Source organism: Carcharhinus amblyrhynchos, chromosome 4 (assembly GCF_965287045.1).
Source record: "Carcharhinus amblyrhynchos chromosome 4, sCarAmb.v2.hapA, whole genome shotgun sequence".
In the NCBI taxonomy this organism is placed as follows: Eukaryota; Metazoa; Chordata; class Chondrichthyes; order Carcharhiniformes; family Carcharhinidae; genus Carcharhinus; species Carcharhinus amblyrhynchos.
In genome coordinates this window covers 28,374,762-28,389,487 of record NC_137327.1, presented here as the reverse complement: position 1 = coordinate 28,389,487, position 14,726 = coordinate 28,374,762, and the positions used below count along the sequence as shown (strand labels likewise).

Genomic DNA, 14,726 nt, shown 5'->3' with positions numbered 1-14,726 from the left:
AGTATGGCTTTTGAAAGACCATTGCACTTGTATTCTCACGTGACATTCTTGTATTATTGGTTTCAATGTTAAAAACCCCTGGATGCTGGCTGCCAAAAGCTTTGAATCATGCATGTCATTCGAGGGTTGTCAATCCTCCAAGATTGGCCCAAAGTCTCCCGAGATTAAGAATCAGTCTGCAGGACACTGCTTGTGCAACCCTGGAGAAAAATCTTCAGGACATTAAAATAATATTTCTTGTCATTTTTTTGACCATGTCTCCTTACCAGTTATAAAATTGTTGAGCATGAAGGGTGGTGGGTGGGGTGGGTTGGTGGGTGAGGGGGGGTGCAGTGGTGGTGGGGGTGCGGGGTGGGGTGGGTGAGAAAGCTGTTTGGTTGTCAGTCAAATATCCTGAAATTAGATATTAAGCATTTTTGCTTTCCAAGTGGCATAAAAAGGTAGTACGTTTATAAGGATGGATGTGCGAGCTGACTGATGGCTGGACCATGGAGGTAAGTTGTGTGCTGAAACATCCAGGAATCACAGTCGAAAACCTTGGTCATTACTTGGACAGTTCAAAGGCTATTGAGAGTATCAAGAATAATGTTCACTTACAGAAATTATCAAATAGTTCCCATCATTCATGTCTTTCATAAAGTACCTTAAATTTAGTTTGTGGTGTTCTCTCTCTCTCTCTCCTGCCAACCCACCCTAGGGTTGCATGGCGGCACAGTGGTTAAGCACTGCTGCCTCACAGCACTGGGGACTCGGGTTCAATTCAATTGCTTGGGTCACTGTCTGCGCAAAGACAATAAGACATAGGAGCAGAATTAGGCCACTCAGCCCATTGAATTTGCTCTGCCATTCAATCATGGCTGATTTTTTTTTCTCTCATCCCCATTCTCCTGCCCTTTCCCCATAACCCCTGAGCCCCTTATTAATCAAGAACCTATCTACCTCTATCTTAAAGATATTCAATGACTTGGCCTCCACAGCCTTTTATGATAGAGTTCCACAGATTCACCACTCTCTGGCTGAAGAAATTCCTCCTCATTTCTATTTTAAAGGATCATCTTTTTAGCCTGAAATTGAGCCCTCTAGTTCTAGTTTTTCCTACTAGTGGAAACATTCTCTCCATGTCCACTCTATCCAGGCCTTGCAGTCTCCTGTAAGTTTCAATAAGATCCCCCCTCATCCTCCTGAACTCCAACAAATACAGACTCAGAGTCCCCAACTGTTCCTCATACAACAAGCTCTTTATTCCAGGGATCATTCTTGTGAACCTCCTCTGGACTTTTCCAAGGCTTTCCTTAGATATGGAGCCCAAAACAGCTCACAATACTCCAAATGGGGTCTGACTGGAGCTTTATTCAGTGTCAGAAGTACACCCCTGCTCTTGTATTCCAGCCGTCTTGACATGAATGCTAACATTGCAGTTGCCTTCCTAACTGCCAACTGAACTTGCACGTTAACCTTAAGAGAACTTTGAACAATGATTCCCTAGTCCCTTTGTGTTTCTGATTTCCGAAACAGTTTCCCATTTAGAAAATAGTCTATGCTTCCACTCCTCCTTCCAAAGTACATAACCTCACACTTTTCCGCATTGTATTCCATCTGCCACTACTTTGCCCATTCTCCTGACCTGTCCAAGTCCTTCTGCAGCCCCCTTGCATGTTCTCCATGTGTCTGCATGGGTTTCCTCCAGGTGCTCTGGTTTCCTGCCACAATCTGAAATACACGCTGGTTAGGTGCATTGGCCATGCTAAACTCCCCCCTCAGTGTACCCCAACAGGAATGTGGCAACTAGGGGATTTTCACAGTAACTTAATTGCAGTGTTAACATAAACCTACCTGTGACATAAACAAATAAACTTTAAACCATAAGCTTGGGAATTTCCCAGAACAAACTCCTGTTTTGCTCACAGCCTGCAGTTCCCTTGCAGGACAATGGCTCAGTTATGATATCAGTAGCTTCTTTTGTGGCCTTCCAGAGCCAGAAAGAATCCTGATGAAACCAAAGAATGTTTTGGTTCTTAAAAGATAAATTGTATAGTCTTTTCACATGTTACTGGCCTCTGCAATTTTCTCTACCCATGCCCCTGCACAGACAGACTATTCTGCAGTCCTGATTTTCTGTTATCAGCTCCTGCTGCTCCACCATCAACAGCAGAGGTGTCAGATAATATACTCTATTTCAGAACTCATTATTCACAACTTTCAAAAGTTCCCTTTGGTTTTTGCCTGTAATTTATTCACATTTACTGCTGAGTGTCCTTAAGATATTCATTACATGAATCCTTATGCAAGTCAAAGCAATAGGTATTGCCTCTTGCATTTTTCCTTATTTTTGATTCTTCATCTTCACATTCTAGTATTACTATCTTCTCTCTTTGCCAATAGAACTCACATTTCCCCCATCATCAAAGCTACCTAAAAAAAAAACATTTCTTTTATCTTGTGAGAATGCTGCTTTTTTTTCTCCAATGTCAGATCTCTGAGGCCCAAATCCATCAATGATTTGAATATCGCTCCTATGGGGGCAAGAGCCTCCTTCCCAAATCGCTCCAAGGTACGATAGAAGATGATGCTTGGTGGTGATGATAGATGATGATCTTAAAGTTCTTGTCTCCAAAATTATCATTATGAATAAAATTGCAGATGCTTCCATGAACTTCTTAGAACTTCCAAGTTCTAAATGTGCAGGTGCTGAATGTTCTTCCTCAACTTTATAAACCCACTGTATTTCACTTAAGTTAGAGATTTGACAATACATTTATTAACTTATTAAAATGTACACATAAAACATAGTTCCGTCACCAGTAATCTTTATACCCTTTGCACATTGCATTTGAAATAACCTGATTTTTAATTTTGCTCTCACTTTTCCCTTCTCATTTTAGGTTTGCTAGGCATCCAAAATGCCTTTGCCCGATTTAATGATGTCACCAAATAGTTTTTATAATTTATCAAAACAAATGAAAATACTCCATAACTTCCATCACAATTAATGAGATGTTTTGGAGGTGGGTCAGGGTGATCTATGCCCTCAAGAAATACTTGATTTCTACTTGGTGCATTCTTTTGACACTACAACTTCCTATTGTGGGGAATTAGGATCCATTGGTATCATTTGACAACGGCACACCAACTAATAAGGTTACATCTTATTAAAATTAATAAGATGTGCATCGTATTGCAACTGATTTTGTATAATATTCACATTCACTTAAATATATCTGACTAAGTTCATACAATGATAAGTGTAGTGCAAACAATAGCATTTACTTGCATATTACTAGTGGTTTACAGAAATACAGGAAAACTGTATTCAAAAATCTTACAACTGTCTACACCTACTTCTACCTCCAATACCACATTAAAAGAACAGAGTTAAAAGCAAGGTAATGGGTACTTTTACTGTTCATTCTCTGCTGGTACCACTTCCAAGAACAGCTGCAGATGTTTGGTAATGGGCTCTGGAAATACAATTTAAAAAGTTATCTTTTCACAAAACAGTCAGCCACATTGATGAACAACCCCGTCATATAAACATGCTTTATCAGTTCATAGTTACTCGTATTCAAACTTATAAGATGCTTTCACCAATGGCAAGGATGTTAATGATAGACTGTATGTAAAATATATACCCAACAAAAATGAAAGACGTTTTTTGGAATATGTCTTGGTTTTCCTTGGATTCATTTATCCCAGTCAGCATACATAATTTAAAAATCTGGTAAATCGGTCAAATTATATTTTCTGCATTTTATTTAGTCTACGATTCCACTTGGAGAATCTGTTGTTCATTGAAATACTACTTTTGTTAACACAAGGGTTTGCAGAGCTTGTGCCTAACCATAATGTAAAGTCCAAAAGTAAGGTGAAGTTTGTGAGAGAGGCTTCATTTATCGGGAAATACTTTAGTGACATATTGTGGAATCTTATGTTACACAAGGAGGCCATTTAGCCTATTGGGTCATTGCCAGCTCCTTATAGAGCAATCTAATCCACCCTACTCCCCTGCTCTTTCCCTGTAGCCCTGCAAGTTTATTTCCCTTAAGTGCCCATCCAATTTCCTTTTGTAATCATGGTATTTCCACCACCTTTCTAGGCAACAAGTTCTGGATGATTACCACTTCCTGTCCAAATTTGTTTTTATTGATAACCCCTTTGTATCTCTTTCCAAAAAGGTTAATCTGCATCCCCAAGTTAAGATCAATAAATTGGAACAGCTTTTCTTTGCCTACCTTATTTAAAGCTTTCACCTTCTATCAAATTTCCCCTCAATCTCCATTGCTTCAACGATAACAACCGCAGCCTGACCACATAGCTGAGTTCATCAACTCTGGCCTGTTCTGGTAATCTTCTGCATGCTCTCAAGGACCATTACATCCCATTACTAACTACCCTCTCAATATGTCCTGCCAAATTCCAAAATCTAAGCACTTGGATTCTGAGATCCATCTAGAACTGAACAGTCTTTAAAACTGTCAACTAAGCAGGATTTAGTTCAAACGAGGGGATCCTCCCTTACCTCACTGGTTGAAGAACTGGTGAAGGACCACATGTTGCCTCTGCCCTGGTAATTCTGGTGCACAGAGTAAGAAGTCTCACAACACCAGGTTAAAGTCCAACCAGTTTATTTGATAGTAATCCCACAAGCTGTCGGAAATGCTGTTCCTTCATCAGGTGTGTGGAAGGTTCTGATCAGAGAGCTATCCAATAAACTTGTTGGACTTTAACCTGGTGTTGTGAGACTTCTTACTGTGTTTACCCCAGTCCAACGCTGGCATCTCTACATCAGTTCTGGTGCAATCAGGCACTAACTAAACTAGGACTCCCATATGATGAAGGCCCCCAAAGGGCAGCAAACCCATTCTCAAGAGCCGCTGCCCAATCAGAGGCCGGGAACAGAACACTCTTGCTTGGTGATTGTCGAGCTGTGTTCACTCATTCATCCGTTGTCATAGCGTCTGCATGATCTCCCCAATGTACCATGCCTCGGGATATCCTTTCCTGCAGCGTATCAGGTAGACAACGTTGGTTGAGTTGCAAGAGTATGTACCATGTACTGGGTGGATGGTGTTCTCACTTGAGACAATGGCATCGTTATTGGTCACGTTAAAGAAGCCATTCCTTACGGACAAGCCCTCCGTGTACACAGGATCTGCTCAGATGAGAAGGATCGCAACAGATACCTCCAGATGCTGAAAGATGCCCTCATAAGAACAGGATATGGCGCTTCACTCATCAATCGACAGTTCCGATACATCACAGCGAAAATCCGCACCAACCTCCTCAGAAGACAAACACGGGACAAGGTGGACAGAGTACCCTTCGTCATCTAGTACTTCCCCGGAGCAGAGAAGCTACGACATCTTCTCCGGAGCCTTCAACATGTCATTGATGAAGACGAACATCTCACCAAGACCATCCCCACACCCCCACTTCTTGCCTTCAAACAACCGCACAACCTCAAATAGACCATTGTCCGCAGCAAACTACCCAGCCTTCAGGAGAACAGTGACCATGACACCACACAACCCTGCCACAGCAACCTCTGCAAGGTGTGCCGGATCATCAATACGGATGCCATCACCTCACATGAGAACACCATCCACCAGGTACATGGCACATACTCTTGCAACTCAGCCAACGTTGTCTATCTGATACGCTGCAGGAAAGGATGTCCCAAGGCATGGTATACACATGCAGACGCTATGACAACAGATGAATGAACACCACTCAACAATCACCAGGCAAGAGTGTTCTCTTCCTGTTGGGGAACATGTCAGCGGTCACGAGCATTTAGCCTCTGATCTTCGGGTAAGCGTTCTCCAAGGCAGCCTTCACAACACACAACGCAGAGTCGCTGAGCAGAGACTGATAGCCAAGTTCCGCACACATGAGGACGGCCTCAACAAGGATCTTGGGTTCATGTCACACTATCTGTAACCCCCGTGACTTGCCTGGGTTTGCAAAATTCACTGAATGTCCTGTCTGGAGACAATACACATCTCTTCAACCTGTGCTTAATGCTCTCTCCACTCACATTGTCTGTACCTTTAAGACTCGCATTCCAACCATTATTTTGTAAATTGAATTTATGTCCTTATATGTTTTGTCTGTGAACAGAACACCCACTTACCTGACGAAGGAGCAGCGCTCCGAAAGCTAGTGGCTTTTGCTACCAAATAAACCTGTTGGATTTTAACCTGGTGTTGTAAGACTTCTTACTGTGTTGATCATAGTTTCAGGGCAGTAGTCCCAGCATCTGGATTACTGAGGCAGTAACATCATCACTCTGCTACCATTCCCATAGTATATATACATAAAAGGTAGTGATCTTAGCGCAGGCCCTGAGGAACACTACTATATTCTATCTACGATCCTAAAAACCAACTGACTCCACCGTTTTTGTCCGTGAGCCAATTTTTCTCCAAGCCAGCACTCACCCTCCTAGTCGTGAGCCTCTATTTACGTAACTAGAATGTGGTGGTCCTTTGTCAAACATTTTTTTTGAAACCCTTTTAAACAAAATCCACTGCATCCCCCTCATCAATATTTTTGTCTCATCAAAAAAATTTATTAGATTAGTCAAGGATAATCTACACGCTCATTTTAATTAAATCAAACCCCTTCAAGTTCCTATTGATTTTCTTTCTCAATTATTGTTCCTAAACCTACTCCCTATTAATGTTAAAGTGATCAGTCTGTAGTTACTGGCCTCTTTCTTTAACAACGGTGTCACATTTGCCACTTTCCATTCCTCTGGCACCTGCTCCATATCCACAGAAGATTGGGAGATTTGGCAAGCCCTTTTGCTATCTCCATCCCATTTTTAGCAATTTGTGATGAAAACCATTAGGACCAGTTGACTTATTCACTCTCTGCATTGCCAGCCTTTTCAGTCCATTCAGCCTATCAATTTTCACCCTATCCATTACCTCTGCTTCTACCAATGTTTCTCAGCATCCTCTTGTGTAGTATATACCAATGCAAAGTACTAATTAAGCATTCTAGCCTTGCTGTGTCATGAATCTCGCATGTCTCGAGGAATTATGGTGCATGATCACTGAAACCATTTCAGTCCCCTATTTGATGTTATAAATATTTTATATAATTTGACAAAAACAAATGCTTCTGAAGCCTTTTAGATTCAAAATTATCTGCCCAGTAAAACTATTCTCTCTTAGCGGGATAGATGCTAGCAGCTGAAGAACATGGCAAAAAATAATCCAGAACTAAGTAGTTATTTATATCTATGTAAGCTATTTGATACTCCTGGGTATATGAGCTGTTACATATGATCAATCTTCTTGGTAAGGAGCACGAACAGTATAATAATAATGTTCTCTCTCTCTCCTTGAATTTTATAGGCGTCTTCTGGTCAGCCTCAGAGTTCATAAACAGCATTCAGTTTGTTATTTAATTTCAAATGCCTACCCAAATTGTTTTGGAATTATTGGTGTTATTAGCCTTAATCACATATCTGGCAATATATTGCAAGTATTCATCAATTTGGTGAAAAGCAGTGAAATCAATCATTTTCATGATAAACAAATTTCTCAGGGATCCAACTTTTGATATTTTTGTGAATCATTATTATCTCAACAAAAGCCTCTCTCACTCACTGTGCCTTCCCTCAAGTTGCTTGTTATTTTTTATTTGTAATCTGCACAATGAAATGACAGGCCTGTGTTCATAGAAATATGGCTCCGATGAAGGATTGAACAATGAGAATTTAACCTAATCTCATCTTCCGATACATTGCAACCCCACTTCATTAAGGAGAACATTGGATTAATTAGATTTGAGTAATAACATCAAAACGTACAGAATGGACTATTTTTCTGATACGAATTGATCCATATACTGGGTCACTTCACATTCTGTTTGCTTTTGGAGTTTATTATCTGGATGTCACTCAAACTAAGGGATAATAAATATAGAAGTAAAACATATTTATGACTTACTCATTATTTTGCGAGTCCAGTTAAAGTGAAAGTAAATAAACAGGACATAAAATATTAGTCCTCCAACAATAAATAGCGAACAATATAAGTATGCCAAATCTGGAGCATCAATGATTGGAGCGAGAACCAAATAAATAGCGACGACAGTCACCACAATCGGAAGAACTATTGGGACCTGAAATTAAAATACATTAAGATTTTAACAATACAAATCTAAAAAATGTTCAAGAGTATAGAAATGCAGAGGGATCTGGGAGTGCAAGTGCACAAGTCTTTGAAGGTGGCAACACAGGTGGAGAAGGTTGCGAAGAAAGCTTCTGGTATGCTAGCCTTTATAGGAAGGGGTATAGAGTACAAGAGCTGGCATCTAATGTTGGTTAGACCACATTTGGAGTCCAGTTCTGGTCACCTTACTACCGGAAGGACATGGAGACCCTGGAGAGAGTGCAGAGGACGTTTCCCAGGATGCTGCCTGGTATGGAAGGACTGGGTTATGAGGAAAGATTGGGTAAATTGGGGCTGTTTTCCTTAGAAAGACGGAGATTGAGGGGGGATCTAATAGAGGTGTATGAGATAATGAAGGGTATAGATAGAGTAAACAGTGGCAGGCTTTTTCCTAGATTGGAGACAAATATCACGAGGGGCCACGGGGTTAGGATGAGGGGGGCAAGATATAATTTGGATGCTAGAGGGAGGGTTTTCACACAAAGGGTTGTGGGGCTATAGAATGCACTGCCAAGTAAGGTGGTGGAGGCAGGCACGCTGGACTTGTTTAAGGTGTACTTAGATAGACGCATGAGCAAAATAGGAATGGAGGGTTATAGGAGACTGTTTTAAATAAGGATCAGAGCCTTGGGACGTTCCTGGAAATCAACTGTTACATATGTTGATGTTTTTCTCTTTTACTCCGCAGGTGTGTCGGTCCACCTTGCTGTCTAACGAGGGGCATACACGCGGTGGGTCATGCGTGGGCTGCTCTTGGATGTTTCGAGAGTAGCCTAGTACTTCACGTCGTTTGCGAACACTTAAACTGGACCAACAGATGGGCACCATGACAGCTCAGTGACTATCACTGCTGGCTGTGCAGATACATGGATTTGGGCCAGTATCTGTGGGAGTTTACGCGTTCTCCCTGTGGTTGCGTGGGTTTCCTCCGGTTGCTCCGGTTTCCTCCCACACCCCAAAGATGTGCTCTTTGTCTGATTGGTGTAACAAATTGTCCCTAAATTATTCTCCCTTCAATCTGGTTTCCAATGTGGGTGCCATAAGCATAGACATGGGTCAAGGGTGGAAGAGGAAAAGCACATTGTTAAAATGGCGGCGCGGGCTCGTTAGGCCGAAGGGCCCGTTTCCCGTGCTGTGTTGTGTTGTTCTTTGTTCTTTGTCTTTTTTTGATCAGCTAGATTACTGACACACAGAAACTCATCAGCATGTTCGAGAGTCCCCAATTCATTTAAACGAGCAATTTAGACCTACTTGTAAGTTGTCTGTTTGTCCTTCACAAAGTGCATAATCTAGCCCTGCAGGGACATGTGCTACTTATCTACGGCCAAAGAGTTTAGGTGTGGGTTGTCAGAGCTGAAACTTGGGAAATTGACATCCACAAGGTTACCTGAAATCATGCAACTCACCACAGCAGATTTCTGAACAAGCTTTCAATAAGTACAGTACAAGTTGATTGTCTAACTTGGGTTGCTGTCAAGAAAAGGAGGAATTATAAAATGTTATATTTTAGTAATATCACCATCATACTTCTCATGTACTGGAAAACAGGTTGGTGAGAGTGTGATTGTTGCAATTGGATTAAGAGATAGAGTGACTGCGAGGGTCACTACAGAAAGTGTTTTTGATGTGTTAATGAACCAAGAGAAACTTAAATAAGCAATTACATAAGGCAATAAAAGAAGTAATGGTTGAAATGGGTTGTTTTAGTTCAAAGGGGGACATATAAATTGTGAGGCAAAGATAGGGTAAGTTTACTTGTTAAACTATAGGAGCTAAAATAAATAAAGGAGTTTGATCAGTTCTGGAAAAAGGGATCTTCTGAGAGTCTGGATGAAACAATAGAAGACAGTGAGATCAAAGGGAAGAACATATTTAAGAAGTCACTGAAGCCTGTGTGAGGGGGTAGCTACCTAGATATCCCAGTAGACAGCATGGTAGCTGGTTAATTCTCCCAGAAGGTAATGTGGACAAGGCCAGTCCTGGAAAACCAGTTTCTGATTGCCTCAGAAGATACCTCAAGAGTAAAATTACTAGAATGTTATAGATTTAAAAAGCTAAGATTGTTGCCAAACAGAAAAAGGAAGGTTAACTCTGGGTCTGGTTTAAGTTAAGACCTTTTGGAACTGTTTTCAAGTTCTGTTAACTATGTGAATGCATTCTTGAGTTTAAATGCATTTTAAAATAAATGTTTAACATAAATTCATCATAATTGGTCAGAGATGTCATTTTCTTATTTCAGAACACCTCATAATATACAAATTGCAAAAACCATTTTGGCAGCTGTTTCAAGTTTCCCTTTGGGATTTGGGCAGCTCAGCATTTACCATCAGTTGTGTCTTAATACAGCAAAGATTTCTGAATATAATGAGCAACGCTACATTCCATTATATATACTTTACTAAAGAGATTAGTTATTTGAGACTTTTTGAGCAAAGTTGCAGTATCAAGTCAAAGCTTGCAAATTGTCTAGTTGTCAGCACTAAATCATGGGTGCTAGATGGTGAGTCAATAAAATATCATCACAGAACTAGTGACAAAGACCTGGAAGCATTTTGCATGCTCACCTTCTCAATTGAGCACCAATATTTGAACAAAGAACAAAAACAGCCTGGGAAACAGGCCCTTCGGCCCAACGAGCCCGTGCCGCCATTTTAACATTACCAGTCCCCCCTTCCACCCATGACCCTTATCTATTGTTTTATGGCATTCCACATTGAGGGAAACTAATTTAGGGACAATTTATTACCTCCAATCAGCCTAATAGCACATCTTTGGGGCGTGGGAGGAAACAGGAGCACCCGGAGAAAACCCACGCAAGAACAGGGAGAATGCGCAAACTCCAGCAGACACTGGCCCAAATCCATGTGTCTGCACAGCAAACAGTGATAGTCACTGAACTGTCATGTTGCCCAGCATCTGGTCCAGTTTAAGCACACACTAACGACATGAAGCACTAGGCCAATCTCGAACCACCAAGAGCAGCCCCAATACGACCCATTGCGTGTATGCCCCTCGTTGGACAATAAGGCGGGCCAACTTAAAACCTGTGAATGAAAAGAGAAAAAACATTATTATCATACCATATCCATTTACCTTACCAGGGACGTCCCAATGCTAATTAACCTTATTTAAAACAATCTCCTATATCCTCCCATCTCCAACCCACTCATGTACCTGTTTAAGTTACTCTTAAACAACTCTAGCGTGCTTGCCTCCACCACCTTACTTGGCAGAGCATTCCATACCCCCACTACCCTCTGTGTGAAAAACCTCCCTCTAATATCTGTGTTATACCTCTCCCCCCTCACCTTAAGCCCATGGCCCCTCGTACTGTGTGTCTCTATCATAGGAAATAGCTTACCTCTGTTTACTCTATCTATACCCTTCATAATCTTATATACCTCTATTAGATCCCCCCCTCAGTCGCCGTCTTTCAAGGGAAAAGAGCCCCAGTTTGTTCAATCTTTCCTCATAACCCAGTCCTTCCATACCAGGCAACATCCTGGTAAACCTCCTCTGCACTCTCTCCAGAGTCTCTCTACCGGAGTCTTCCGGTAGTAAGGCGACCAGAACTGGACGCAGTACTCTAAATGCGGCCGAACCAACTTTCTATACAACTGCAACATTAGACTCCAGCTCTTATATTCTATACCCCTTCCTATAAAGGCTAACATACCACAGGCTTTCTTCACAACGTTCTCCACTTGTACTGCCACCTTCAAAGGCTTGTGCACTTGCACCCCCAGGTCTCGCTGCGATTCTATACTCCTTATGGGCTCACCCTTTATCATATAACTCCCCCCTACATTATTCCAGCCAAAATGCATCACCTCACATTTATCCGGATTAAACTCCATTTGCCATGTATCTGCCCAATATACCAGCCTATCACTATCCCGTTGTATTGCCAGACACTGCTCCTCACTGCCTGCCAATCCAGCCATCTTGGTGTCATCAGCAAATTTGCTGATCACACCACTTACTCCCTCTTCCAAGTCATTTATATACACTACGAAGAGAAGAGGTCCCAGTACTGAGCCCTGCGGCACACCATTAGTGACAGACCTCCAGCTAGAAAAGGACCCCTCCACTACTACTCTCTGTCTCCTCTTTGCAAGCCAGTTCTCAACCCATCTAGATACCTGGCCACGTATCCCATGAGCCTTAATCTTTTCTACCAACCTACCATGAGGGACTTTGTCAAACGCCTTACTGAAATCCATATAGATGACATCAACGGCTTGTCCTTCATTGACCGTTTTTGTCACCTCCTCAAAAAATTCTACCAGATTCGTAAGGCAAGACTTCCCCTTTACAAAGCCATGCTGCGTATCCTTAATCAGATCGCAACGTTGTAAGTGCTCATACATCCTATCCTTAAGAATCCTCTTCATCAACTTCCCTACCACTGACATTAAACTCACCGGCCTATAATTACCCAGGTTATCCCTCCTACCCTTTTTAAACAATGGTACTATGTTCACTATCCTCCAGTCCTCTGGGACCTCACCTGTGTCCAAAGAAGAGACAAAGATTTGCATCAGAGGCCCAGAAATCTCATCTCTCGCCTCCCTAAGCAGCCTAGGATAAATGCAATCAGTTTTAATGCTACCTAAAAGCCCTAACATGTCTTCCCTCATAATTGATAGATCCTTCAATTTGTCTACAGCTCCCTCAATGACCGTACCAGACATCAAGCCCCTCTCCTTCGTGAATACTGACGCAAAGTATTCATTCAGGATCTCCCTCAGACTCTAAGCACAATTCCCCTCGTCTGTCCCTGAGAGGACCGATTTTACCCCTAGCCACCCTTTTGCTCCTAACATAGGAGTAAAACGCCTTTGGATTTTCCTTAATCCTACCTGCCAAAGCCATTTCATGCCCCCTTTTTGCCCTCCTAACTCCCCTTTTGAGATCCCTCCTACTCTCTCTGTACTCCTCCAACGCTCTCTCCGTTCCCAGCTGCTTAGACCTGACATATGCCTCTCGTTTCTTTCTAACCAGGTCTTCTATATCTCTAGTAATCCACGGCTCTGTAATCCTACCTTTCCCATCCTTCCTCCTAACCGGCACGTGCCTTTCCTGCACCCATTGCAGTTTGGCATGATGAGATCCAAAGAGGGAAAAGGGAAGATGGCACACATTTGAAAAATAAACTGACTTTACATAATAAATCTATATGCTGTGAAAGAAGACATGTATTCTTTTGGTTTCTTGCACTTGTTCCTTTGTGCAATGTTTGTTTTTCTGGCCAAGACAGCATTTATCACCCATTCCTAGCTGCCCTTGAGAAGGCGGTGGTGAGTTGTCTTCTGTGGTGTAGGTACACTGACAAGTTCTGTTAGAGAAGGAATTCCAAGATTCTGACCCAGAAACAATGCAGGAACAGGGATATACTTCCAAGTCAGAATGGTGAGCAACTTGGAGGGGAACTTCCAGATGGTGATATTCCCATGTATCTGCTGCCTTTGTCCTTCTAGATGGTAGTGGTCATGGGTTTGGTAGATGCTCACCAAGGGAACTTGGTGAGTTCCTGCAGTGTGTCTTGTAGGTGGTACACACTGCTGCTACTATTCATCTGAAGTGTAGGGAGTGAATGTTTGTGGAAGGCGTGTCAATTAAGTGGGCTGCTTTTTCCTGAATGGTGTTGAGCTTCTTGAATTGGAGCTGCACTCATCCAGGCAAGTGGAGAATATTCCATCACACTCCTGATATGTACATAGAAAGTGGACAGGAGGTGAGTTACTTGCCGCAGGATTCCTAGCCTCACCTGCTCTTGTAGCCACAGAATTTATAAGGCTAGTTCAGTTCAGTAAAGCCAAAAAATTGAGGATTCAATTATTGTAATGCCATTGTGCCACTGAATTTCAAGGGATGATGATTAGATTCTCTCTTGTTGGAGATGGTCATTGCCTGGCATTTGTGTGGCATGAATGTACTTGCCACTTGGGTCAATACAAGCTGAATATTGTCCAGGTCTTGCTGCATTTAGACATGGATTGCTTCAGCATCTGAGGAGTTGCAAAGGGTGCTGAACATTGTGCAATCATAAGTGAACATCCCCACTTCTAACCTATTTTCTGGCAATGGAAAATAATGTATGCTAACACACTGAAAATTCAAATCCTGTTAATATTGAACATTAGGATTGTCCACTCTTGTAGTGGCATAAACTGGAGGGAATGCACAAGAAATCTTTTAGATTATATTTGATGCAGGATAAATTTCTGTCTAATTGGAATTTTTTTCACTTATTGTGGTACACATCGCAGGAAACAAATCTGAAACTCTTGAATATTTCTACTGGAGAACATGCAGTGATTTGCTTATAATGTGCTGCTCTATTGACAGAGCCTTGGATGCAGTAGTTTATTAGGAAAGCATGGGTTCACTTACCTGCAACTTCAATTTTTGATTAAAAAGTGTATAAACCCTGAACATGAATTAAACAATTTCACCACGGTGAGATCAACAAATATACAATCTCTCCCTTATTTAATTTGTAAATGTATCAATTCACCCAGATAAAATCTTATACAAATT

The 14,726-nt window shown here is 41.7% G+C and overlaps 1 protein-coding gene across 1 annotated transcript in view; it reads right to left on the bottom strand.

Moving 5' to 3' along the window:
- Nucleotides 1-2,097: 2,097 nt before the first annotated feature.
- Nucleotides 2,098-14,726, bottom strand: part of slc7a9 (solute carrier family 7 member 9) — a 52,561-nt gene continuing 39,932 nt past the window's right edge. Inside the window, exons 11-12 of the mRNA XM_080186913.1 lie at nt 7,959-8,133; nt 2,098-3,458 (exon numbers count right to left, since the gene is read on the bottom strand). Of these exons, the coding sequence (XP_080043039.1) occupies nt 3,397-3,458; nt 7,959-8,133 (237 nt within the window). The 3' untranslated portion in view covers nt 2,098-3,396. The remainder of the gene's footprint in view (nt 3,459-7,958; nt 8,134-14,726) is intronic.